Source organism: Phocoena sinus, chromosome 6 (assembly GCF_008692025.1).
Source record: "Phocoena sinus isolate mPhoSin1 chromosome 6, mPhoSin1.pri, whole genome shotgun sequence".
Classification (NCBI taxonomy): Eukaryota; Metazoa; Chordata; class Mammalia; order Artiodactyla; family Phocoenidae; genus Phocoena; species Phocoena sinus.
The window spans coordinates 71,295,290-71,320,345 of NC_045768.1; the positions used below are offsets into that span (position 1 = coordinate 71,295,290).

At 40.9% G+C, this 25,056-nt stretch overlaps 1 protein-coding gene across 2 annotated transcripts; it reads right to left on the bottom strand.

Annotated features, from left to right (window-relative positions):
- Positions 1-650: 650 nt before the first annotated feature.
- On the bottom strand, positions 651-24,932 carry CDKN2A (cyclin dependent kinase inhibitor 2A). 2 transcript variants are annotated; one of them, XM_032636459.1, is made up of 3 exons: positions 24,781-24,932; positions 3,124-3,430; positions 651-857 (listed from the first exon to the last, which is right to left on the bottom strand). In XM_032636459.1, exons 2-3 carry the CDS (start codon positions 3,425-3,427, stop codon positions 832-834), a joined length of 330 nt encoding a protein of 109 aa, XP_032492350.1. In that variant the 5' UTR covers positions 3,428-3,430; positions 24,781-24,932; the 3' UTR covers positions 651-831. The 2 variants fall into 2 exon arrangements, with proteins under 2 accessions (XP_032492350.1, XP_032492349.1); XM_032636458.1 differs by lacking the exon at positions 24,781-24,932 and adding an exon at positions 6,679-7,139.
- Positions 24,933-25,056: the final 124 nt, after the last annotated feature.

Genomic DNA, 25,056 nt, shown 5'->3' on the forward strand with positions numbered 1-25,056 from the left:
TACGAGGCTTGGATTCTGGAGCCAGGTAAGTAAGGGAAGTCTCAATCTGAGGTCTCCCTGGAGTTGCCATTTATCACTTTTTACCCCTTTGCATCGATCTAAAGTCCCAGCTTTTGACATTTCATTATCTGAAATCCGAATGTGTCTTATCAACCTATGGTATGCACTCTTACCTGCAGCGTTTTTCTTTCTAAGAGGTATGTGAAACAATGGTGAGTCTCGGAAACAATGCTATATCGGCGATTCAATGAAATAGGCCTTAAAATTTCTAGTTATGAGTTGTGTGCTTATTAGTTGATGTCCCTGGCCCTGTCCAGGGACATCTGTTCCCCCCGCCCCCCACAACTATACCCCTGGTAAGATGCCATAATAGGTGCTCAATAAATGTTGACTGAGTGAACGGAAAGAACCTTATTTGTTTTAAATTTTTTTGCGCCTTGGCTCCGCCCCTTGCGGGCAGTTTGACACAAGAAGCGTCACGTAATCCATTTAAGCTTCGTTTTCCTAGTTCACAAAATGGCTGTAATAACCTCAGCGCCTGGCGGGTGCGAGGCTCGAAAGAGGAAGTGCCCGCTTAGATGTGTGCCCAGAGCCTGAGTACTGACTCCCGAAAACTCCAACACGATGAAAAGACAAGAACAGTGTCGGGTTGTTTTTTTTTTAATTTTATAGCAAAATTTAAGGGAAGGAAGGGGGAGGCAGTTCCAATTTTTTAAAAGCGTTATTTGATGAATTGGAACTACGCAGGGAAGACAGATATGGTGGGGGTAGTTCTTGTATTCAAACTTCGACGACTGAAGATCAAATACGTAGTCGAAGTGTCTCTAGATTTCAAGGATTCTTTAGGGCGGGACTGTCTGTAGACGGCAGAAAGAAAAAAGACATTAGAAACCAGAAGTCAAAGACGTGCGACCCCTCCCTCCTCTCTCGCAGCCCCCCACTGGCTATGCAGACACAGCTTCTTAACATCCACCAACCCTCAGCACAGCGTCTGTCTAGGGAGTCTGGACCCTCCCAGCCTCCGCCGCACTCTCGAGCCTTCCCGATCTCGCAGCGCGTCCGCTTGACCCGCCGGGCTGCTCCGGGCTCGCCAGGCCGCTCCCGCTCTCGGGACCCGCCCGACGAGGGCAGGGAGAGAGCAGCCGCGCAACCTGCGGGTTTGCGAGAACCAAGCAGGTCTGTAACGAGTGCCAAGTTGTTTGCCACACACAATGCCAGGCGACTGGAGGTGAAGGGGTCGCCTTGCTCTTCGAACGTCCCCAGGTATCTCTTGCACCTGACGCACAGCGATTCGGCGAACTCGCATAACCAGAGAGCACCTCGGTCTCAGGGGCGCTCCGCAGTGTGAGAACCTTTCGTTCCAGTCGTATCTTCTTTCCCAGACCCTATCTCCCAAACCTGCTAATGGCTTCCTAACGTTTCTAGAACAAAATCCATGTTTTGACCTAACATCCTTTTTTTTTTTTTTTTTTGACTTACAGGGCCACTACTACGTTATCTGGCCTCTGCCCTCCTCTTCGATCTCGTTGTGTACTCGCCCCAGCTGGCCTTTGGGTCTTCTTAAACTGCCACGCTCTTTTTCATGTAAGTTTTTGCACTCGAGTTTCTCTGCCTCCCGTGGCTAATCTCTTCTCATGACTCAGGTTCTCTGACCACTCTTAAGATAGTCTCCCCGCCTATTCACACTTCACTCTTATCCACCACATCGGTTTTACAAACTCACTCTTCGAAATACAGTTATATTGCTTAAAAATCTACTTCCCAGAATGTAAGCGCTATGAGGGCAGGATTCCCATTTTGTCCTATTCACTTTTGTGTCTGATCTAGAACGGGGCTGATCACGCAAGTAGGAACTTTAAAAATAGGAAGGGAGGGAGGGAGGGAGGAAGGGAAGGAGGGAGGGATCGTGTGTACCTGGGTTAAATATCTTAGGTTTGATTATTCATTTGCCTGTGGCCCAACTCGATCATCTAAATCCTTCTCCTCTTCAGCTCTTCCCAGTTCTTGCTCCGCCCAATAGCCCTGTGATTGGCCCCTAGTCCTATGCCGCATTCCATACGGAAGCTTCAGTTGGAGGAGAGAGAGGGTGGCAGGCTAAAGGAGATATGGGTGCCTCTCACACCCAAGGCCTAGCACTCAAGACATCTCCCAAAGGTCCAGAGCAAGCCTTTCTACTCCGTCCTCCTAGGCTCGCCTAAGGCACAGGGAGCCTAGTGCCCCAGGTCTGAGCCAAAATACCATAGATTTCAGTCTCTTCGAAGTCATGGTTTACCTTTAATTTTCGCGTAATTTCGTATATTGCTATAGATAGATAGGTAGGTAGGTAGGTAGATAGATAGGTAGATAAAATGATTCCCCCTTCAGGAAAAAGTCAGAGTAAAGTTGGTACTTTAAGCAGGTAGGAGTGAGGTGGGGGAAATGGGCCAAGGGAAAAGAAGTCCTCGTGGTTGTAGGAAAAGGCAAGGAGGTCCACATATCCATCATAACAGAATGCTTAAGAGAGGGAAAAGCTTAAGAGAGTCTCTGTTTCTCAGGGAGTGCAGCGAATCCCAGTGTGCAGACTGCGAGAGTTGGCGAGGTCTCCATCCCAGTCTCCCTCAGAACCCACTGGGGGAACTCTGAAAAACTCCACCGCATAGAGCGGAAGGTCGGATTAAGCAGAGTTTTGCAATAGAGCCGGGAATGATAGATCTCTGCCAGATGATGCCACGCGCAGTTGGCTTTGGAAATTCCAGGGTTGGTTCAGCGCCCTTGTTAAACTAGTGGGGAAACTGGGGGCCGTTGAAAGGATGCAGCTAGCCAGCTAATTTGCAGGAAGAGGGGCCACTAGACCTCTAGCCTCCGGAGTGCTCAATTTTCCACCGTCTGGTTCTCAAGTGTTTAGGGGATGGGAGGCACGGTTTATGGGATGGGCTTTAGCGTGCGACAGTCCATCTTGGGCTATTTCCCGACTGCAGTCCTAACGAGGCAGCGCGATCGGGAGACTGGAGTTGTCCCACGGGTTGGCAGGGTGAGCTGAGGTAGGACCAAATACCCTAGTCTCCTGGGCCCAACTTTCTCTTCCGAAAAGTGAGTGCGCTGGGCTGCGGAAGCTGAGTTCAAATCGTGGATCAGCCACCTCACCTGCAGGACCTTCCGCGGAGACTGCGCGGGCGTGGCTCCCGCCTTCGGTGCCCCCTGCAGCCGCGCGCAGGTAGCGGGCGACGTCGCGGTGGCCCCGCTCCTCAGCCAGGTCCACGGGCAGGCGGCCCCAGGCGTCGCGCACGTCCAGCCGCGCCCCGGCTCGGTGCAGCGCCACCAACGTGTCCAGGAAGCCCTCCCGGGCGGCGTCGTGCACGGGTCGGGTGAGGGTGGCGGGGTCCGCGCAGTTGGGGTCTGCACCGTGGAGCAGCAGCAGCTCGGCCACGCGGGCGCTGCCCATCATCATGACCTGCCGGAGAGAGCAGAGCGGTCAGGACCGGGGTGGGGACAAGGGCAGGATTAAAGAAACTATTTGCGGAGCCCCCAGCCCGTGCAGACGCCCTTGCCACAGGTATCTAGTTACTACTTTCTTTCAGTTACCAGCTCGCTTAGCCAGTTCTCCTACCTATTCCATTTTTCTGTACACATTCTATTCTCCAACGTTCTGCAGGGTTCCAGCCACGCACAGAAAACTGCCAGAGTCACAGACAACAGCAAAAGGGTGAGGAACAAGCTGGCTTTTACTACAACCTAACCTCCTCTATTTTCTTCCTCATTTTGATATGAAATTATGTAAGGCTCAGAGATTTTTCTATGGTTCACTGCTGTATATCCAAGCCCAGAACGTGGTAATTGTTTAAAAGAAAAAAAGAAAAAAAATGACAAAAACTTAATTCTTGCAAAACTTTAAGCTACCCTTGGTTTCTCTGAACGTTAAACTTCAATTTCTTTAAGAATAAAATGAGAAAGTTTGTCTAACCAGCCCTAAAATTCCTTCTTCTGGTAAACTAAATAATGCCCCCCAAAGATGTCCACTTCCTAACACTCAAAAGCTGTGAATATATTACCTTATATGGCAAAGGGGACTTTGCAGATGTGGTTAAATTAAGGATTTTGAGGGAGATTAACTTGTATTGTCAGGGTGGGCTCAACTTAATTACAAGTTTCCTTATAAAAAGGACACAGTCAGAGAGAAGATATAAGAATGGAAGCAGAGGTCAGAGAGAAGATGCAGGGGCCAAGAGCCAAGGAAAGTTTACTGTCACTAGACGTTAGAAAAGACAAGGAAATGGATTTTTCCTTAGAACTCCCAACAGGAGTGCAACCCCGTGGATCCATTTTAGACTTCTGACTTCCAGAAACATAAAATAGTAAATTTATGTTGATACTAAATTTGTGGTAATTTGTTATAGCAGAAATAGGAAGCTCAGACACCTTCCAAGATTACACTCTGAGAGTTCACTAAGTAGGGGGTGCTCACCTCATTTGGCTCCTAAATAATCTTTGATACAAACCCATTACTAAAGAGGAATTTTGAAATGGTGTTCACAATCACGGCAACCTTACAGTTTGAGTGTTACATGGTAGGTGGTGGTGGTAGACTATTCTTTTTTTAGGGTAACCATTATTTGGTTATATTAGCTAGACCATAGTGACTGTATAAAGAGGAATTACTTATTTTTAGTTACATTCTGTATTAAACACAAATTAATCTGTCCAAACCAATCATAACAGAATCATACCAAGTTACAGTATGTTTGTTGATTCATGTCCTGGAGAAAGTGAAACTGATTTAATTTTCAAAAAGACAGAGAGAAAATATAAGTGAACCAACTTACAGCTACAAAAAGAAAGAAAAACTAATGCAGTGCATTAGAAGAAAGAATTGTTTTAAAAGAAAAACTGGTGAAACTGTCACAATATTATTAACTACTTATTTACACTATTAGATTTCTAATAGATTATGGGTTAATTTCCAAAACAAAGGGGCCACACCCAAGGATGATGTCATAATGTTTTGGAAGCTCTACTGCAAGTGCCAGAGCTAGTACATGTCTGTACACTTCCATTCCCGTATATAATGCAAGTGAAAATATATTAGTTGGGTTGGATAAATAAAGTCCTTCATCTTAGTCATAAAACTGGTTTTAAATGTTTTATTATATGCCACAGTAACATAACATTTAAATACTTAAAAAATAGCAATCCAAAGCAAAAAGAAACTTAATCAAACAAACTAATATTTATAGGGTGCCTAAGTTAACTTGATGACCTAAATTTAATTTAGTAATTAAAATTTTTCTATAAACTAAGTATTTTTCTATTAAACACAAATTTGGTTAGGGTTCAAAACTAAAATCATACCCCCTTTTGTTTATGCTTTTATCCTATTTTAAAAATGATTTAAAATTAATTATCCAACTTTCTTTTTGTATTTAAACAATAAGGTCTCATCTAACACCTTCTAGAACTTGAAGGCTGAACGCCCAGTCTGCAAGGTGCTGGCAAAATTTTAGAGATATCTAATTATGACTCAGGCATGCATTTTTAAAAAAGGACTCAATGCTTCTCTTCTACAACCATTCAACCTTTCTCTCCCCAAATCTCTCCACATTTCAAATCCCAAATAATCTCAAATTTGAAGGCATTTTAGTTTTATTTTTATATCTGTATCTAAAAGTGTGTAAAATTTATCCTGTGTAGCATAGTTTCAGGAAAGGAAGATTCACTTGTGAAATCTGTTAAGTTCCAAGTGGAGTTACTTTTCCTTTGTCTTGTTAGGCTGGAGTTTTTGCAATGTGCACTTGCTTCATATAAATTTTGTTTTTCAGAATCAGAAATCATTGTCAAAACTGGGCGTACAACAAGGGTAGCGACTGCCAAGAAGAATGTGTCTTTAGCCTCAGATTTAGGAAGTTAGTGAAGGCGAAAAACAACAGAAAAACGAACTCAACACACCCTCGCACACACAAAACTAGAGTGGGGAGGGGAGAAATGACATTTTTAAACTCTGAGGAATTGAAAACTCTCAAATAAATTAACCTATATCAAGTAAGTTTAAAATACCCAAAATGATAGGAGATACTCCCCAAGTGGTTAACTAAATTGACAGCATTATTTCAGGCAAGGTTACATTAACGTTTTTCTTCAGATATGTCTATTTCCTAACAAGCATATATTTTCCTTACTCGGTTAAAAAAAATAAACACGATGTGTAGTTACTTCTGAAAATTTTCAATCGACCTTTATTCCAACATACACAGCAGGAGATTTCCACTGAAATCCCTCCCCCCACTCCCAACAAAGAAGATGATCAGCTCCATTCCCCATTCAGTGAGTTCGGGGTTAAGTGGTCCAGCAAATCTTCCATTTCTTTAAACTCTTACCCCAAATGTTCGTCAATTTCGCATCTGATGAAGAACATACCTCGGTTTATATGAACACAAATAGGCTCTCCCCTCTAGATCTTCATACCAGTCTAGAGATCTGAACCCCATGTGCCTTTCAGTCCTCCGGTGGCTTCCTGAGCCCCCGGGGCGTCGCCGAGAGGAGGTCTCCGACTCCGACCTCCGTCTGAAAACTTCCCAGGAAGTCTCCCCTTTACCGAGAAACGCTTACCTGGTTCCGATCCACTGGCCAACCTCGTCCTTCTAAGTCGCCCGCCATCCCCCCGCCCCGCTCCCCCTCCACCTTCCCGCGGCAGGCCTGCCGACCTACCTGAATCGGGCTCCGACCGTAACGGTTCGGCGCGTGGGCCGGCGCCCCCGCCTCGAGCAGCGCTCGCACCTCGTCAGCCCGGCCCCGGGCGGCGGCGGTGGCCAGCCAGTCAGCCGAGGTCTCCATGCTGCTCCCCAACGCTCGCCCCTCGCTCCCTCACTCTCCCTCTCCCGCCTCCTTGGAGCGCAGGCGGCCCGCCCCGGCCGCCCGGGAGCAGCCCGCCCCTCCTTTCTCCTCCTCCAGGGCCCGCGGAAGCGGCCCCCAGACTCCGCTCCTCGACTCCTCCCGCGGACTCTTTCCACCCCGGAGAGCGCCCTCCACGCGTTCTTCCAGGAGGCGCCTTTTGCTCCCAACGCGCTGCAAATGAGACACCGCTGAATGGGCCCCACTCCATGCCTCCGCAGTCACGAGTCCTCCGCCCGCCCGCCTGGGGGCACCGGCCGGAAGCGGTCCGCCCCTGGAGCGCGGCGGAGCCCGGGCTGGAGGGCGCCCAGGGCCCTCCCACCTGCCCCCCTCCCCGCATCCCCCGCGCCCTCCTCCCAGCGCTGCGCCCCCACCCCCAGCAGAGGCGCACGCGCAGCTCTGAGCGAGTTCGTTCCACCAAAGCGAAATTCCTTGCGTGTACACCCTGCCTGGCATTAGAGAGCTGCACGGGATTCCTAACTGCCAAGTTCGAACCAGTGTGTTTGGTGTCCTAGGCAAAGTATTGCTTCCTCTTTTAATCAGAAGAAACGGCCAGCCTGTCCTCGCGGTAAGAGCCGAGGATCGGTATCACCCATGCCACCATGAGGCTTCCCTTCTTTCAGACGACACACTCCCCCTCCAACACTCAGCACCTGGATATCGCGCGCTGGCTCTGCTATGCCAGAAATTCTAGCTCAAACGTTCTTTTTGGAGAGTGGGCTCACCCGCCAGCCTGTGCCTCCCTCCCTACACACACGAAAACGGATGTCGGGAGAGAGCGTTTCCGAGGCTTACACAATGCCTGGTACTAGTGCCTAGTATACGGGCTGGCTCTGAGAAGATGAGGGCTATTTAACAGGGATGGTGGAGATTTCTGCCTATAAGCAGATAGGAAAGTGGCAAGGGAGTCACTGGGCTGATAGGCTCCGTTCTTAATAAATAATTCCTCCTAGACCAGAAAAAGTGCTCAGCGCTCTAGGGGCAGAGTTGCATTCAGAGTTGATTCAGAGACCAGGCTCACACACTGTCCTGGCGCCGCTTCTGTCCCGCCCCCTACACCTCTCCTTCCTACTGGAAAAACCTTAAAATTTTCTTAGTTATAAAATGCGGGGGGGGGGGGATAAGAGTCGTCCCTACTTCATAGGACTGTTCTGAGTTTTAAATGCATTGATATACCCATACGTATTTAGAACAGTGTCACACATCCTAAGCTAATGCATGTTAGCTCTTAAATTATCCATTTTGAGGATTCTTTTGCAATCCTGTTATGAGACACAAAGAAGAAAATGCTTTGGGTAGAATTATCAATATTATATAAAAGGGAAGGCAAGAAGACCTTAATCACCGAAACAATGATAGACATCCTCCAAAAGCCGACATATTTAATGAAAAGTTTAACAGAATGAAGAGGATAAGCAAAAGAAAATCCAAGTTTCTAATTTATCCTATGGTTATTACACACACACACACACACACACATATATATACACACACACACCACACACACACATATATATATACTTTTTTAAAAGACTGGGTTGCTCAGGCTTTGCAGATGCCTTAATCACATGCTTCATCTGTCTACTACATAACCCAGCTCAATTTTAAAAGTTATGTTTCAGTACCTGCTTGACTTTTTTTTTTAACATCTTTATTGGAGTATAATTGCTTTACAATGGTGTGTTAGTTTCTGCTTTATAACAAAGTGAATCAGCTATACATATACATATATCCCCATATCTCCTCCCTCTTGCTTCTCCCTCCCACCCTCCCTATCCCGCCCCTCTAGGTGGTCACAAAGCACCGAGCTGATCTCCCTGTGCTATGCGGCTGCTTCCCACTAGCTATCTATTTTACGTTTGGTAGTGTATATATGTCCATGCCACTCTCTCACTTCGTCCCAGCTTACCCTTCCCCCTCCCCGTGTCCTCAAGTCCATTCTCTATGTCTGCATCTTTATTCCTTTCCTGCCCCTAGGTTCTTCAGAACCTTTTTTTTAAGATCCCATATATATGCGTTAGCATACGGTATTCGTTTTTCTCTTTCTGACTTACTTCACTCCGTATGACAGACTTGACTCCTCCTGAAGACCCAGAATACCTGACTGTACTTTCAGTTGCTGTTAGATTAGGCAACACATGAAGTTTTAAGTGATGCCAATTAAAACACTTATGGGGCATCAAATCCATTATAAAAATCCATCACTGTGCCATTTATATTTTCCTCCAGGCACCTCTCAATCATTAGGGCAACAATGGTGTGGAAAATTCAAACTGTGGTAGAGAACATAAAATTCTTTTAATGTAGCTTAAGGTATTGTATCATGGGGGAGGTGAAAATAGCCGTTGTGGTGATGGGATGGAGGGAACAGATTTCCCTTGTAATATGTCCGGCTTTTTGGACTAATATCAAAATTAGTTCTCATCACTAAAATGATGGTTCCTAATCTTAGGGCAGGGAGAGTAGGCCCTTTGGAGAACCTGTTGAAAGCTATATATCCTCTCCTCAAAAAATAAAGTATGCAATTTTATTTAAAAAGTGTGTTCACTGGCACATATAACTCTTAGGGAATTCAGAAATTCTTCTAAAACTCAACTATAGATTCCTACATCAGGAACTCTTTAAACTCTCATACAATATATTGGACGGTTACTGGAGGAAATGGGTGATAAAACCATATAAAAACATCCCTTGGATATACAGACATGGGGATTGACTTTCTTCGAGAGGAGGTTTTAGACATGTATGTATTAGCTCCAGCACTTACAGTTGAGTTCCCCAAAGATTATGGTATCCTTGAGTATGGCCCCTTTGTTCTGGAAGTTGATCCCATACTCCACTGGAAATCTTGTGTAAATAAGTAGTTAATAATAGTATGAAAGCTTTCCTAGTTTTTCTTTTAAAGAACTACCAAACTCCCAATTTACTCATGTATATCAGCTCAGACCTGAGGGGAAAACCCGCAGAAGAAATAAAATATAAAGCCCAGGATCCTGGTGCTGGTTATCCCAGTCTCAGATTCCCCATGTGTAAAATGGAGTCATAATATATTTCATGGAATGATAAAATAAGACGATGTATGTCAAAAAGCTTCAAAAATTCTAAAGTTTGTTGGTTATTTCCATTACCCTCCTCAAACTTTCTTTCTTCTCTTCTTCCCTGAGGATGTCATGGCCTTATTTAGGTTTGTGCTGTGTTGGCAGTTTTGAAAATCTATACTATGAAATAAAAACCTGTCTCAATTCTGATCAGTTTTTTAAGATTATTCATTTAAAAAAATGAATGTGCATTCAACAAGCTCACAGGTTAAACGTAGAGTGCAGGGGGTGGGTAGAAGATGTTAAACATATGGGCTTGAGTTGGAATGCCTGGGTTCAGATCTAGACTTTTCACTTAATTGCTCTATAACAAAGTAACTTAATGTACCTGGACCTCAGTTTTTTCATTTGTATAACTGGGATAATAGTACTCACCTCAAAGAGTTGTTGTAGGGATTAAATGATGCATTATGTGTAATGTGTGTAGAAGAGCAAAGGGAAACAGAGGATGACACAAGAAAATGCAAATGGAACCAAACTCATTCTGGTGGCTTAGGCAAAGTCTTCATGGATGCTGGAAGCTCACCTTAGTCTTGAAAAGTGTAGGAGTATAAAGACGGAAAAGAAGAAGAAAGATGTTCCAGGCAGAAGTGAGAGCAAAGAAGTTTGGGAAAACTGAAATTAATTAACTGGGATGCATGGTGAGAAACCGGAAAAATAAACTTCTGGAAGAAAAGCCTGCAAAGGCGTCTGCTAAGTGCTGCTCAGATTGTCAGGAGGAAAACCAGGAGTGAATGGGATGCCGAGGAAGTGGGGACGCTCTGTGCAGGCTACTCTTTCACAGGTTAGCTGTGATAGCTCAAGGCAGTGAGTGGTGAGGGGAGGCAGAGGGAAGGTGCAAGAGGCCTGAGCACACACGTACCCTAAAGGAAAAGTGCCAGGTGACAGGAAGAACAGTTAGGAGAGAGAAAAAAAAGAGAAACTGAGGACATAGGCAAGATAGGGTATTTCTGAGGACCTGAGCCACCTAAAAAGTAAGGAAGCAAAGGAATATAAGGCACAGGGAGTCATCACAAATTTGGATGCAGGAGATTCAGCTAGATTTGAGAAGGGAGAAAAGGTCAGGGCAGGGAGGAAGTTGAAACACTTCCTTCCATGAACAAAGAGGCTGGCTTGTTTTCAGTGATGATAAGATGGTGGGCTAGGAAGTGAGAGTGCTGAAGGTTTAGGATATGTTATGAGGAAAGAGGGATGGGCTAAGTCGGACTTAGAAGGCTTTTCATCAGCCTGGAGAACCCAGCTGAGGGTAGGTGACACTAGAGGGGCACCTGACTCTTTAAATTAAAGGAAGCCTTGCAATGATGGTGCTCCTGTGACCCTACAAATCCAAGAATAGTATTCAAGATGCGAACATTAATTCAACACATCACCAGAAAGAGAAAGAAAGACATTTGAGAAGGTAGTATTCTGAAATTAGGTTCTGGTTCTTACAAGGCACTGCAGGATTGGCAAGGTATGATATGCATAATATGCAAATACATCATATGTAAACTAACATCATTTTATGAGGAAGATAAAGGGTATTGGATAAACAGCTCTGAACTGGGACCAAGTGACAGTCCTGATTTGACTGTCTATCAACATGCTTTTTGATTGTGAAATCCTTTGAGGCTATTCTTAGCTTCAACGTCCATATCCTTAAAATGGACTCTATCTTGCTCTACCTTTATATCTCATGAGGTTATTATATCAAGTGAGGCAATACACACAAAAGCATACATCTGTTTACCATATTTAATATTAGTATTGTTATAAAAGAATTGTTCAAAATATAGTTTGAGGTTAAAAATAAAATATATATAGAATACCTCTGGACAGATATAGAAAAGTCTGTTAACTCTCGGGAGAAGAAATGGGGAACTGGGATGGGCATGTGATTTTCTTGTCACACTCTACAACTTGTATTGTTTGGATTTTGTACTATATGCATATATTAGCCATATAATTAATTAAGTAAACATAATACATTTTATTAGACAAATAAGCATTGAGCACTGCTTTTCTGAAAACCATCATTCATAACCTTATTTGACAAAGAGTAACTGAGTTCATACTATATGTCAGGCACTTGGCTTTAAGTTGTGTATACAAAAAAAGAAGGGTCCTTAGTCAAGAGGGTAAATTGGTAGCAACCATCGACATGTTTGATTCTCTGGAGGAGGAAGTTGGTCCGGAATTGGAATGCACGCTTTAGGGGAGCCTACATTACAGTATAGGAGAAGGAGGATGCACTCTGACAACTGACAATTCAGACCTGTGTCTGAAAAAGACCAGGAAAAAGATGTTGCATTTCAGGGTCTGGAGAGGATCCAATAATTAACAAGACCTCCTTAGGAAACAGCTTATCAGAGCAGGTATGCTCTGTTAATGGAGCTTCTGGACATAGCTGGGTTAAGCCTGAATAGATGGGCTCTAGGGTGGAATGCTGGGTGCGGTAGAGGATTATTTGAAGACTAAAGCAACGGAAGAATAATTTCATGTACCCCTTTTAATATGGAAAGAGTTATCAAAGTAAAGACCACAGGCCTAGCTCCACCACCGACTTTATTACCTTGAGAAAGTAATACTTTATTCTGGCTTTGATATCTGCATCTACAAAGTGGGCATAATAACAACTGTGCCTCGAGAGATAGCTGTTCAGCTAAGAAAAGTGCCCCTCAGAGTGCCCCTGGGTAAGAATTCTAAGGGCTCAGTGTCCGATCTGGGTATTTTAAATGGGAAGGAAGGACTTTCTTGGGTGAAAAATGGCAACGAATGCAAGGGTTTCCTTTAATTATTTATTTTTCCGCAAGGATAAAAGGTAACTTTAACAAAAAGGGAGACCTCTGAGAAAAAGAGCAGACCTCTGTCACAGGTTAGTTAAGACACAGGAATGTGCCCCCAGGGATTAGATCTTTGGAAAATTCAAGATGGAGGATATTTTCTTTACCTTTTTACTATTCTCTAACTAAACTTAATACAGCACAATTATTGAGTATCTGCTACGAATAAGGCACTCTTTTAGGGACTCTATGATAGCTCTTTTCACTTTCACTCAGAGTTATTGTAAAATTTATCTTCCTGCTCAAACACGATTTGGGCAAAGAGCACAAAACTCAAAATCCCTTTAACTTATTATATACCTGATATATAATTATAGGTAAGTCCTAATTTTTCAGTCTTATTTTCCAAAGTATTAACTGGGTATAGAATCTGTAGTATCTATCATCATCTTCCCAAGATCATTTTGAGGATAACCTGTTATATAGCAGATGTCTTTTCTAAATTGTGTGCAAAACAAATGTAATTTTAAATCTATGTAAGGAGTTTACTCTTAAAAATATCTCTAGAGTGGAGTCTTGTGAAATGAGGAACCTTTGAAGCTCATGAAAACAATCACTCCCTAACTCAATTGTTTTGTAAATGTCTGTTTTTGTTTGTTGAGAAGTTTCTTTTGTTGAATTACTTATGCCTATTTGTGGCTACTTGGCCAGTTGAAAAAAACTAAAAGACTAGCACTGTGTGTGTGTGTGTGTGTGTGTGTGTGTGTGTGTGTGTGTGTGTCTGTCTCTCTCTCTTTATGTATATATGGTATGTATATATATACATAAATAGATACAGTATGTATTTGTGTGCATACGTGCATAATTTGTTTACATGCACAGATATGGAGAATTAGAATTAGCCTCATCCTGAGGGGAAAAAAAAGTAAAACATATAATTACAGGAGAGAGAGACAGACAGAAACAGAAACAATAGAAAATTCATTCAAAGTTGCCAGCAAAATCATAATGGCTACCATTTATTGAACCCCAACTATGTGATAAGCAGCTTTACATACGTCATTTGTAATCCCATGACTGTCCTGTGGAATACAGAGTAGTATCTTTTCTTCATTAATTAGAAAAGAAGATGCCCAGAGTGCTTAAGTCATAAGGTACAAGGAGATGGAGTCCAAGCTCAAGGTTCCCAGTTCTGTCTGAGAGGTGCACACTCTCCCCACTATGTTTCCCTGCTGATTGATTTGTACAGGACATGGTGGACAACTCAGCGATGCTTTCTTTTCTTTGAGAACTGTGCCATCAGGCAGGTTGTAAATTCTGAACCCAAGGTGACAGGATTTCCACCTTCAGGAATTACTGTGCTTCTGTGTGATTATTCTTGGATAATCATACACATAGTGATAGAAATTTGGATCTTGAAGTCCCTCAAAGTGACTTAATCCAGTCCTCTCATTTTTGAATGATTTTTTCTTGATTATAGTTTACATATGTAAAAAAATGTAAGAAATGAGCTTCATAAAGAAAATGAAAAATTATACTACATGGAAACAATAACATTTTGAAATATTTCCTTCCTGTCTTTTATCCTTGCTCAGTGCTTGTGGATATAATACAATTTTGAAATGAGTTTTTCCTTTCACTTATCATTAGAGCATTTTCCCAAACTCTCCAAAATTGCTTTATAAACACTATTTTTAATAGCTACAACATACTCCACTGGGGAAAAAAAGCTCCAGTTTACCTACTGATACTCCTGTTGTCATATATTTAAGGTGTTTCTAATTGCTACAACAGGGCTTCCCTGGTGGCGCAGTGGTTGAGAGTCCGCCTGCCGATGCAGGGGATGCGGGTTCGTGCCCCGGTCTGGGAGGATCCCACATGCCACGGAGCGGCTGGGCCCGTGACCCGTGGCCGCTGGGCCTGCGCGTCTGGAGCCTGTGCTCCGCAACGGGAGAGGCCACAACAGTGAGAGGCCCGCGTACCACCAAAAAAAAAAAAAAAAAAAAAATTATAATTGCTACAACAAATAGTACTGCAGGTTTTCAAAGAGTCTAAGTCTTGTGACACATATTGAAAAATTGTTTTTCAAAAAGCTACCCCTATGATTTATAGATAAGGAAATGGAAGGGTGTGCATTGCCATGGTTACCCAGCAAATAAGTGTTTCCTGCAAGTCTTAAACCCAGTCCTCTCTTCATGTTCTTTCTATGGCCACAGCTACTTATACTGACTGCGACAAATGTGGTTGGTGAGGATGTCAACCACAGCCTTAAATAATAATCTTGGAGAAGACACAAATGCAGCGTAGGTAATGGGACAATCTCAGTCTTCATACTCAGGTAGCCCTCATCCCTCATTTACCAGTTCTGCCGACTTGAATAAATTACATAAACTTTCTGAGCCTCCATTTCCTCACCTCTCAAAGTGAGGAATAAAACATAATTCATAGGATTATTATAAGGAATAAAGAATGTCAGATATAGAAAAATCTAGGCACACAGTGGGCTCTCAATAAATGGAACTTACTTTTTTTTTTTTAAGGATATGACATTTACTATCTTCTTATTCATTTAGGCCATCAAAGTCAATTTCCTCTTGGGTATTTTTTTCTCATTACTATACATTCTGGCAGGTATCTGTGATTTGAACAAGCAAACTCCCTTCCAGAAAGTGTGATTAACTCTGTCTTCTTTGATTCTAACCCCATGAAAACAGAGCTTCTTTGTAATAAAGTTGGCTGTGTTATAATAAAAGTACTTCCACAAAAACTTTCATGAAATCATGGGAAGTGATGATGGAGTGTGTCACTGTGTTCAATGTTTCCTCTGCGTTCATTGCTACCCACAACCAGTCCTTGGAGTGCAGTTCAAGTAGAAAGTACAATGGGGAAGCTATAGGCAAAATTGAGAAATTATAAAGTTTACCTTCTCTAAACCTCTATTCCCAACCTCCCTCGTTTTCCTCCTTGATTGCACAGATTTTCTCCTTTCAAACACGTGTTGCTCTCTTAATTGCTAACCTTGAACACATACAGCATTCCATTTCTGCCTATCCTGCTGATGCTTGTATGTGCTATTATTGCCTTGAGAAAGTGAAACTCACAGAGCAGTAATATTGTGTTCAGTTTTCACTCTTGGTGGAAGTTGAGTGTTCATGGTTGATTGACTGGGTTTAACGATGATTTAGGATACTCTAAATTTTGGGAAACATCTATATTGAAGCTTTCCTCTTCAAAGGGAGACCTAGTTACCACCCTCCCACAACTATCCCTTAAGAGTAGCCTGCCTTCTTGGAGCTCTAGAGTCTAACTGTTATCTTCTTCTTTTTTTTTTTTGCCTTTCCTGGACTTCTGAAAATTCTGAAGCCAAACTATCCTCTGATATTGTAAAAGATCATAAGAAAATTTTCTGTGTTGGATCACTCTTCCTGGAGTCACATTCTTCACCCAATATGGGATTAAATTCCTCTGGAAGGAATCAACTTCATGATGATATACATCAATCCTGAATAAATCAGAAAATGCTTCCTATTCATGTTTTAGCACCTTTCACTTACAGATTTAACATTCCCACTCATGTTTTCCTTTGAGTCTCAGGGTTGAGGGTATAGTTTTATATTTCTCTTTCTTATGGTTAAGATGATAACTCCCAGACTTCATTTTTTAAAGGCAATGATAACAGAGCATACTTTATGTTTCTCTGCACTAATTTTATATACCTAAGTCAGTTTTGCCTAAGGAAGTATAGTTAACATATTTTGTCTCTTTGATATCCTACTAAATGTGAATAAGAATAGCTGCAGGCCACCTTCCAAAGCAGACATTTTGGAGGTTTTGAGGATGACTTTAATGCTTCTTCCCCTCTTTCCTTCCACCACACACACACACACACACACACACACACACACGCACGCATGCACACTCTTCACACTAAAGAGTTTTTAGAAAATTCTGTGCCGAAGCTATTGATTCAGGTATTCAGACTGCAGCAACTGTTCTGAAGGAATCGAGAGCGCATTACCTCAGTGTTCCCTCCAGAAATTATTATTTGGGGTTATTGAATTTTTTGATAAATTGAAGGCAAGTTAATAACTTTTTTCAGTTTTCTAAAACTAATTTAATTTCTTATCTTAGAAAACAAGTTCATGACTATCGTTTAATAGCTATTTAGTAATTACGAATACTAGAAAAGTTTAGAATCACACTGTAAAGGCCATCATATTGGGCTTCTGTACAAGTTTACAATGATTTTTTTGTACAAATTTACCTGACACCTTGGAATATATGCCAGGGATTTGAATAAATATATTTTTATTATGATATGCATATTCTTTAAAATGGAGTTGAGGAATTTCTAGCTACTCTAAATAATTAAATTATAGTTAAGAAGGCATTTACTGTAAAAGTAAACTAATGTGCTTTTAAGGATTAGTTTAATTAGGCACTTTAACAATAATTGACAAATGTATGTGATACGTATGTATGTATCATACATATCAAATGTATGTGATAGTATATGCAAGCATCTCCTTACATATACTATTTTATCTAGTTCTCAATGGATGAGTACTATAGGGTACCACCTTAGGTTTACAGATAAGAAAGTGGAAGCATTGAGAGCTTTAAGTACTTAGTCCTAATACCACACAGCTAGTAAGTAAAGGAAATGGAATCTAATCACAGATCATATATTCCAAGAAAGTGACATTTCTACTTCGTACTTCAAGTGATTCCTATGCTGGTGCATAGGTTTCCTATTTACTGCTCTTAAATTGAAGTGTGAGTAATTTATACTTAATTTATAAGGGAGTTTTGAATTAGTTTTATTCTGGGCAAGAAATGAATTTCTGAAAGAAGTTAATTTTCTTGTTTTATTATGAGATTCAATGGCTTTTAGGACTTCATTTATTAAACTGCCTTATTTTTCAGAACTTTTCATTCACCTAATTAAATATATATTTGCTAGAACATATGTGGCTGATGCTGAGTAAAACAGAGATCCAAGGGAGTTAAGCAATTTACAAAACAACAACTAACTATAAGAGATGGAACTGAAACCATATACATATATACACACATATAGGTATATATATGTGCATGTATATATATATATAACATGTATTCACTCAAGAGGCAGTTATAAAGGGCTAAGTTAGGGCATTTGGGGCAAGAAGCACGCCTAGTTCAAATTGGCACGAGTTACTAGTCAATGACTTTTGACAGACCATGCAACCTATCAGAGCCTCAGTCTCCAGCCCATGAAATGAGACAATAAAATCCCTAAAACATAAGGATAATGTGACAATTACCTAAGATAATGTAAGTTGACGTGCTCTATTACTGTTAAGCGCCTCATAATTATTTTGAGGGAAAAGAGAAAGCAAACTTGACCATATGCTTTTAGAAGAAAGTTTCAATAAGCTTCTTTTAAAAATTGTGTTACATAAAATATATTCAGTTTCAATTATTCAGCATGTAAATTGAATGGAGTAAAATTCAAAGTGTCCCATGTTGTATGTATATTTAACAATTATTTCAGAATTAAAATATACTGCTAGTTCTACAGGTTGGGAAAGATTTGCAACTGGGGGGATTCATTGCGTTTGGAGAGCTGCTGTTTCTTTAAATTGGGTGAAAGAGTTGTACAATTGCTGAGTCAGATGGTCTGGCAGCCTGAGAGATTCAGAGCAAGAAAATGGTGGCACTCAAAAAAAGAAAGTAAAACGTAAGCTTTCCCCCCTGATACATCAGCAAAGTAATAGGTGTAACATTAGAAAAATGTAGTTGAAAAGCAGAAAAATTATGATTATAAGTTGGAAGGCATAATATTTTAGTTTTACTTATAATGGCAAATTATTCTTTAGCTTACATTATTCTACATATTTCCCCCTCATCAATGTGCTTTTATAGACACAAAGACTGCTCATTTTATCTATAAGTGCTTTATTCTGTTATGGCTACGTTCTACTGCAATTTTGCCTTGATCATAAATAAATATAATTTAAATCTGTGGAATACTTTTATGTTTTCTTTTTCTTCTCTTACATAATTTTACGTTGTTATGTTTACTGCCTGGTTTCTGGTTTGGAAGATAAAGTAAAATAAAAGAAATCCCTTATTACTTATTACTCTATCTATCTATCTATCGAGGACCATCCATCGTATGTAAACAACAGTAAGTGTATGTAGTGTTTCAAAAAGGTGATGTCTTTTGTGGAAATTTTCTGGCTGGTGCTACAAGCTTTAATGCACAAGTGTATTCTGTTACATTCTTCGCCCCCAAATGTGTTCTGATTGTAGAGATCTGGCATCTAAGAGATAATTCTTTCCAATTCAGATGAAGGATCACATAATAATAATAAAGGGTATCCTTCATTTGGTAAAATAGCTCCTCCAATGATTTATTCAGATTCTCAGTGTCCTTCCTGGCACCCAAAGTGTGATTCTAAAATTTTAAATCTTATCTAAAAGGCTGAACCTCGATTCAAAAATAAATGAGCAAAAATAAGGTTTAAAAAAGCAATGTTGACCATATTTGTCCCAAGGAGCCACCTCCTAACAGAATCCCCCTTAAATGCTTTAAAATGCAGATTCTTGGGACCCATAGCAAATCTGCTGAATCACATATTCTGAGGATGAGCTCCAGAAATATGTATTTTAAACAGCAGCCCAGGTAAGGATGCTGCTGATAACCTTTGCCTTACTTCTTTGACGTCACATTATTCTCATGCTTAAATTAAGAAAGTAAGGGCATATATATTAACACCACTCTGATTGCACAATTTTATTAGTTGCAATTTGTTTAAGAGATTACATGTCTTTGTTCATATAGTTCTGAACCTCTACAATCTACAAAACTTTTCCCTGAGAAAAAACTCCTACTGGCTTCGCAACCATGTAAATAAATTCTGAGATTTTCTTTTTGAAGGTAAAGGGGAAAATTGAGAGCTAGCTGAAGAAGAATTAAAAAGTCATTTGTGATAAAAAATAAAAATCAACTTATTCTTTTTCAAAGGACCTCTGAGGCACCGTAATTTTAAATCTTGCAGTTGACATTTTAATTTTTTCTCCTTTATTACTTCTTTCTGATTATGTAGTTCTACCCAACTGCAACAATCATTCCAGGGTTTATGAAATAGAAAACTGCACTGACAGGCAGAGATTTTCTTCAATCCTTCTTTCTTTAAAAAACAAATGTTATTGACATTTAGTAAATTCAACAATTGTCAATACACATGGGATTGCTGAACACACAGTGAAATACCATGAATTAGGATATGGTGACTCTGCGGAGACCCCAGATTGGTGGGCATTTTCTAAGATGGAGCAGTCTTTAAAAGGACCTTCCTTCTCCTATGAACAAAGCCTTTATTTATTCCTAAGGTTTTCTCCATCGGTTGGCTTACTGACATAGAAGTTGACCTTATTTTAATACTGACTCATGTTTTTTCATTCTAATAAATGATTTTATTTGAATGTCTTGACTAAAGGAGAAAGTTTACAAACATGAGGAAAGCTTCAGTATAAGAAGAAAACTATTGAGAGACATCATCACTAGCAAAATATGACGGGCCATTCTTTATACCACCTTGCACCCCAGACAGAGAAACAAAGAAAACGAGGCCTTTCAATACTCTGGTCACCACCTAGCCTGGAAGGTAATGGAATAGCCGCCTAGTCTTGGAAGTGCACCTCACCATCTCTCGTTCCGTTCCGTGCCTCGGAGTGAACCTGTCCCATCCCGCTCCCTCCCTTCCAGAAAAAAAGGCCTAGTCAGTTTCACGCTGGGGGAGGTGACACAGATATGTCCCCTGTCATACCTTGCACCCCCCTGGAAGCCACGAAGCCCACTCAGACTCCGCCTGTCCCCACCCCTTCCTCACCCAGGGCAGCCCCCATCCTGCTCTGCGTTTAACTCCTGCTCTGCTCTGTTACTCTAATGAAATATTACCTGCGGAAATAGTTGGGGTGAGGGGCGAGGCCCAGAGGAGGTTAAAAATAGAAGGGCTGGGTGCGTTCGCGGAGTTAGGTGATAAGTGGGCCTGTGTCCTACCCCAGCGGCCAATAAAATCTCCGGCATCCGAAGCATCTCTAAGAATTGAGAGGGTGAGGGATGAGTCAAGGAGGGTGGTTGGAGTTGAGAGGTGAAGGAGGCGAGGTCCGAGCAACTTGGAGTCTCACTTCCTACTCTGGGGTCCTGCGGACACCCGCTGCGACCCCAGCTCAGCTCTGGGAAGTGGAGAGCCCCACCCTGAAGTCGTCCAGGGAGGACTTGGGAGAAGGGGATCCCGAGGAGGGGCAAGTGCTGGGACCAGAGAGGCCTAACACCCAGGCGCCTTGGAAACAGGTATAGCCACGCATTTATCATTTATTTAAAAACGAACTACGTTGTGAATAGGCACAGCGTGCCCTACAGTCTGAAGTCAGAACCCTCTCAGGCTTTCTCCAGACCTTAAAGCCACCTTCTTATATAGGATACGTGTACAACTTATTCTCCTCACCCTTTCTCACGCCTTCCCCAACTAACGCTAAGTAAGCTCTTAGTTCATCTGTACTGTATGAAAATAACTTTTTTTTTTAAACTGGTGATGGTCATAGCACTTTAGAAGACACAAAAGTGTAATGAAGAAATAAAGATCACCAACCATCCTGAGGAAGCCACTATAGATATTCTGATACATTGCTGTGTGTGTGTGTGTATGTATGTGTATGTGTAGAGAAAGAACGAGAGAAACAGAGAGAGACGGAGAGGAAAAGCAAGAATAAGAATTGTTTATTGCTTTAAATCTTACTTTTTTTTATTAAAAAAAGGAAATCACCTAACTTTATAATGTAATAATTTTACATTCTATTAAATATTCTTCAAAAACATGATGATTGTCTGTTACATTCCAGCTGAAATATTTCAGACCATAATTCCAGAGTATAGGTATAATTGAACATAATTTAACAATGTGATTGCTAGAATTTTAGGCAATTTTCAATTTCCTGCTACTATTTATCTGTTTGTATTGCTCTTTGTCAGAATCTTTCTTTCCTTAAAATAATGCCTACATATAGAAAAACTGAATAAAAGTATATGGATATTTTACAAGTTCTTGATACATAATGTAAAAATGCTCTTGCCAGTGAGGTGTTTAGGAAAGTGCATTAATCTTCAGTCAATAAACAGACACAATAGTAGTCATCAGGTATGTGAAAATCAGAATTTAGAAAACTGTAGTTTTTTTTAAAGCTATTCAATATTATAATTTTATGTTTAGAAAATGAAACTATACCCATTGTTTACATTATTTAAACTGTAGAAATAAAGCACCGTAAAAACTCTTTATGAGGTTGGATTTTGTAGCAGAGAGAAGGATTCTCTGGCCTAGGGTGTTTTAGGATGGACTGGGGCAAGTGAGATTGTCATGCTTCTCAAAAAGTACTAAAGGTTTTAAAAGAGCAAAAACACTGGGCCAAATGTTCAGCCTTCCTTTAAGAAGGTATTTTTGAGATGATGTAGATCACTTTACTATCAAGTGTCATTCACATGTTGGGAAAATGGTTTAGCTTAACCCTACGGTGTTAGTTACTTGTGATGAACTAACACGTAATTAGTAGACCTGTAAAATACTGTTGGATATAGACAGCAATAGGCTGTGTTGTTGTTACCTTAGGATGAGAATGGACTTTTTAAAATTCAAGAGTCCCCAAAGAAGTAAGTGAGTATTAAGTCTTGATGTCTGAAAGGATTATTGTTCATTTAGAACATAATACAAGCTAGGGATCATGTACACATTGGGAATAATGGTTTATGCTAGCCGTATAGTGCTTACCTTGAGAGGACACTATGCTGTTAAAGGAGGGGAAAAACCCTAAGAGTTCCCACATAACAGTAAACAAATAAATATTTAATTTCAGAAAAATATGACTAGTTTGTAAACACACCAAGGTAGAAGTAACAAGTCAATTAGCGTAATTCATCAGGCACGTGTGGATAAGAAACTAGTAACGTGGAATTTTATTATATACAGTTTCCAGTTATATAAGAAAAGTCATAATGAACATGTTTGCAAAACTCTAAAAATATGTTAAAATAATAACACCTTACAGGTCTGCATTAGTATTAAATAATTCATACAAGTTAGTTTTTAGCACTATTGCTCTCAAGGAATTGTATGAGTCCCAACATAATTACCACCCATATATATTCTTAAATCAGTATAACCATAGACATAATATATATTAATGTGAAATATATAATTACATGTCACTTATAATTAATACTTCCAGATGTTTGTATATGTGTAAAATTTCATATATGAAGTTGGAGAATTGCACATATTTTCAAAACATATTCTATTCTATCTACGTCATGTGTTCTGTCTTCAGATATTTGCTGAAAATTGGGCTTTTCATATAGTCAATGCATTTAAAAATAACTTTCATTCCTGAAAATTGATTTATACCTAAATAACAAGAAATAAATGGCTATTTCAATGAATCTATCATTTTTATATTTTTAACACTTATACAATAAATATATTATAAAATGAAATTTCTCTAACTTAAAATAATCACAATATTATATTATGTATTCCTAAAATAGAAAACACCTAATTATAGTACTTACATAGATTAAATTTTTCTACTTTGTTACTATAGAGTTTTGGATGCAACTTAATAATTTAAATAAAATAACTTTATATAGAGAATAATATTAACAAACTAAGGTATTCAAAAACACATCATAGTGGCTAAATGCTTGCTGGTACGGATAAAGCACCGTTTTAAAAAATAGGATCCTGTTAATGTTTTAAAATGAACTGAAATCAAGACCAACAACATGCCTTGAAATTCTTTACAAGCTCCTTCTACTAATTCCAAAAAACCCCCTGAACTTTAATAATAATATGAAAAAGAAAATGTGTATTTTTCCTATAAATTGTTTGTAGATTTTTGCCAATAGAAATTGAGGCACCTGATTAAACACTGATAGTGTTAACAGTTTTACATTTACATGTCAAAAAGTCTATTAACGTTACAATAAAAAATAATTCCCCCTCTGCTGACCTTTGCTTTTTCAAAACACATATTCATGGGGAAATAATGCCACAAGGAAGGTCACAAAAATTAAGCCCCATTAAATTGTTTTTGGATTCATTACCCAAGTTCTAATTAGGACTCTATATATTGTAGCTATATATATATATTTCAACTATCCTCGTCATAGGAAATTACATCGACTATGTAAAGATTTATCTTATGTGAGAACAAAACTACCTAGAATTCTGTCTTTCAAGAAGTAGGCCTCATTTGGGGCCTGTTAATTGGGGCCTGAGATGACTAAAATATGATCAGTGCGATCCTTAGACTCCCTACTGTAGTTCTGCCTTCTGCTAAACATACGGGCATTGTCCCAAGTACTTAGATAATACCAGGCCGCTAAAGAAGAAACCTCCATCTCACTGCGAAAGTTTGACTCTCCACTGACTGCAAAAGCAAGTGATTGCTCCTCTTAGCAGTTACTGATCCTTCGATCAAGATCAATGTTACTATTTCGGGAAGTCAAACTCTGTGCGAGCCCGCACCCTCAAACGTCCTCCACTACTGGAAGGAGGGAGGGTTGACGAGGCAGGAAGACTGGGGAGGAAAAAGGCGGCCTCCAGAAAACTAAGACCGTTAGTGATACTTTCCTCCAGGGCGCAATAAAGTGCCTTAGAAATACACCTTGTGCGTGTTTGTGTGTGTGTGTGTGTGTGTGTGTGTGTGTTTACTGATTCCCACTCAGGAAATTCAGGAGTGACTGACTTCTAAAGTGGGTTTAGAATCTCCCAGTTTCCCCCAGAGTTTCAAGGGATTAAGGAGGTGTGTGAAGGCGGCTCCGGGCTCCACATACTGGGAGAACAGCACCTCTAAGTAACTGTAACCCGTATGGAGAGAAAGTGGAAGGAACCTCCACCCACGCCGAAACAACCTCTTCCAACCTCGTCTGGAGATGATTTATCTGTGTATTAGCTTACATCAAACAAAATCACCCAAGGGCCGACTGCGCCCGGGATTTTCGAGGCCTTTCCTACCTGGTCTAGGATGCGGTTGCTGCGCTCTGCGCTGGCTCCTCACTAGCATCAGCACGAGGTCCGCAGCGGCCCGCACGACCGGCGCTGCCCACTCACGCGCTGGCCGCGCGATCTGCACGACGAAAGCCCTGACTCGCGGCGGGCCGTACGCGCGCCGAATCCGCACTGTGATCAAGAGTCGGCGCACCATGTTCTTGCCGCCGCCGAGCTCGGCGGCCGCTGCGCCGCCTTTTGACTTCAGAGGTAGGCAGCTCGGCGCCCGCCCCCCGATAGCAA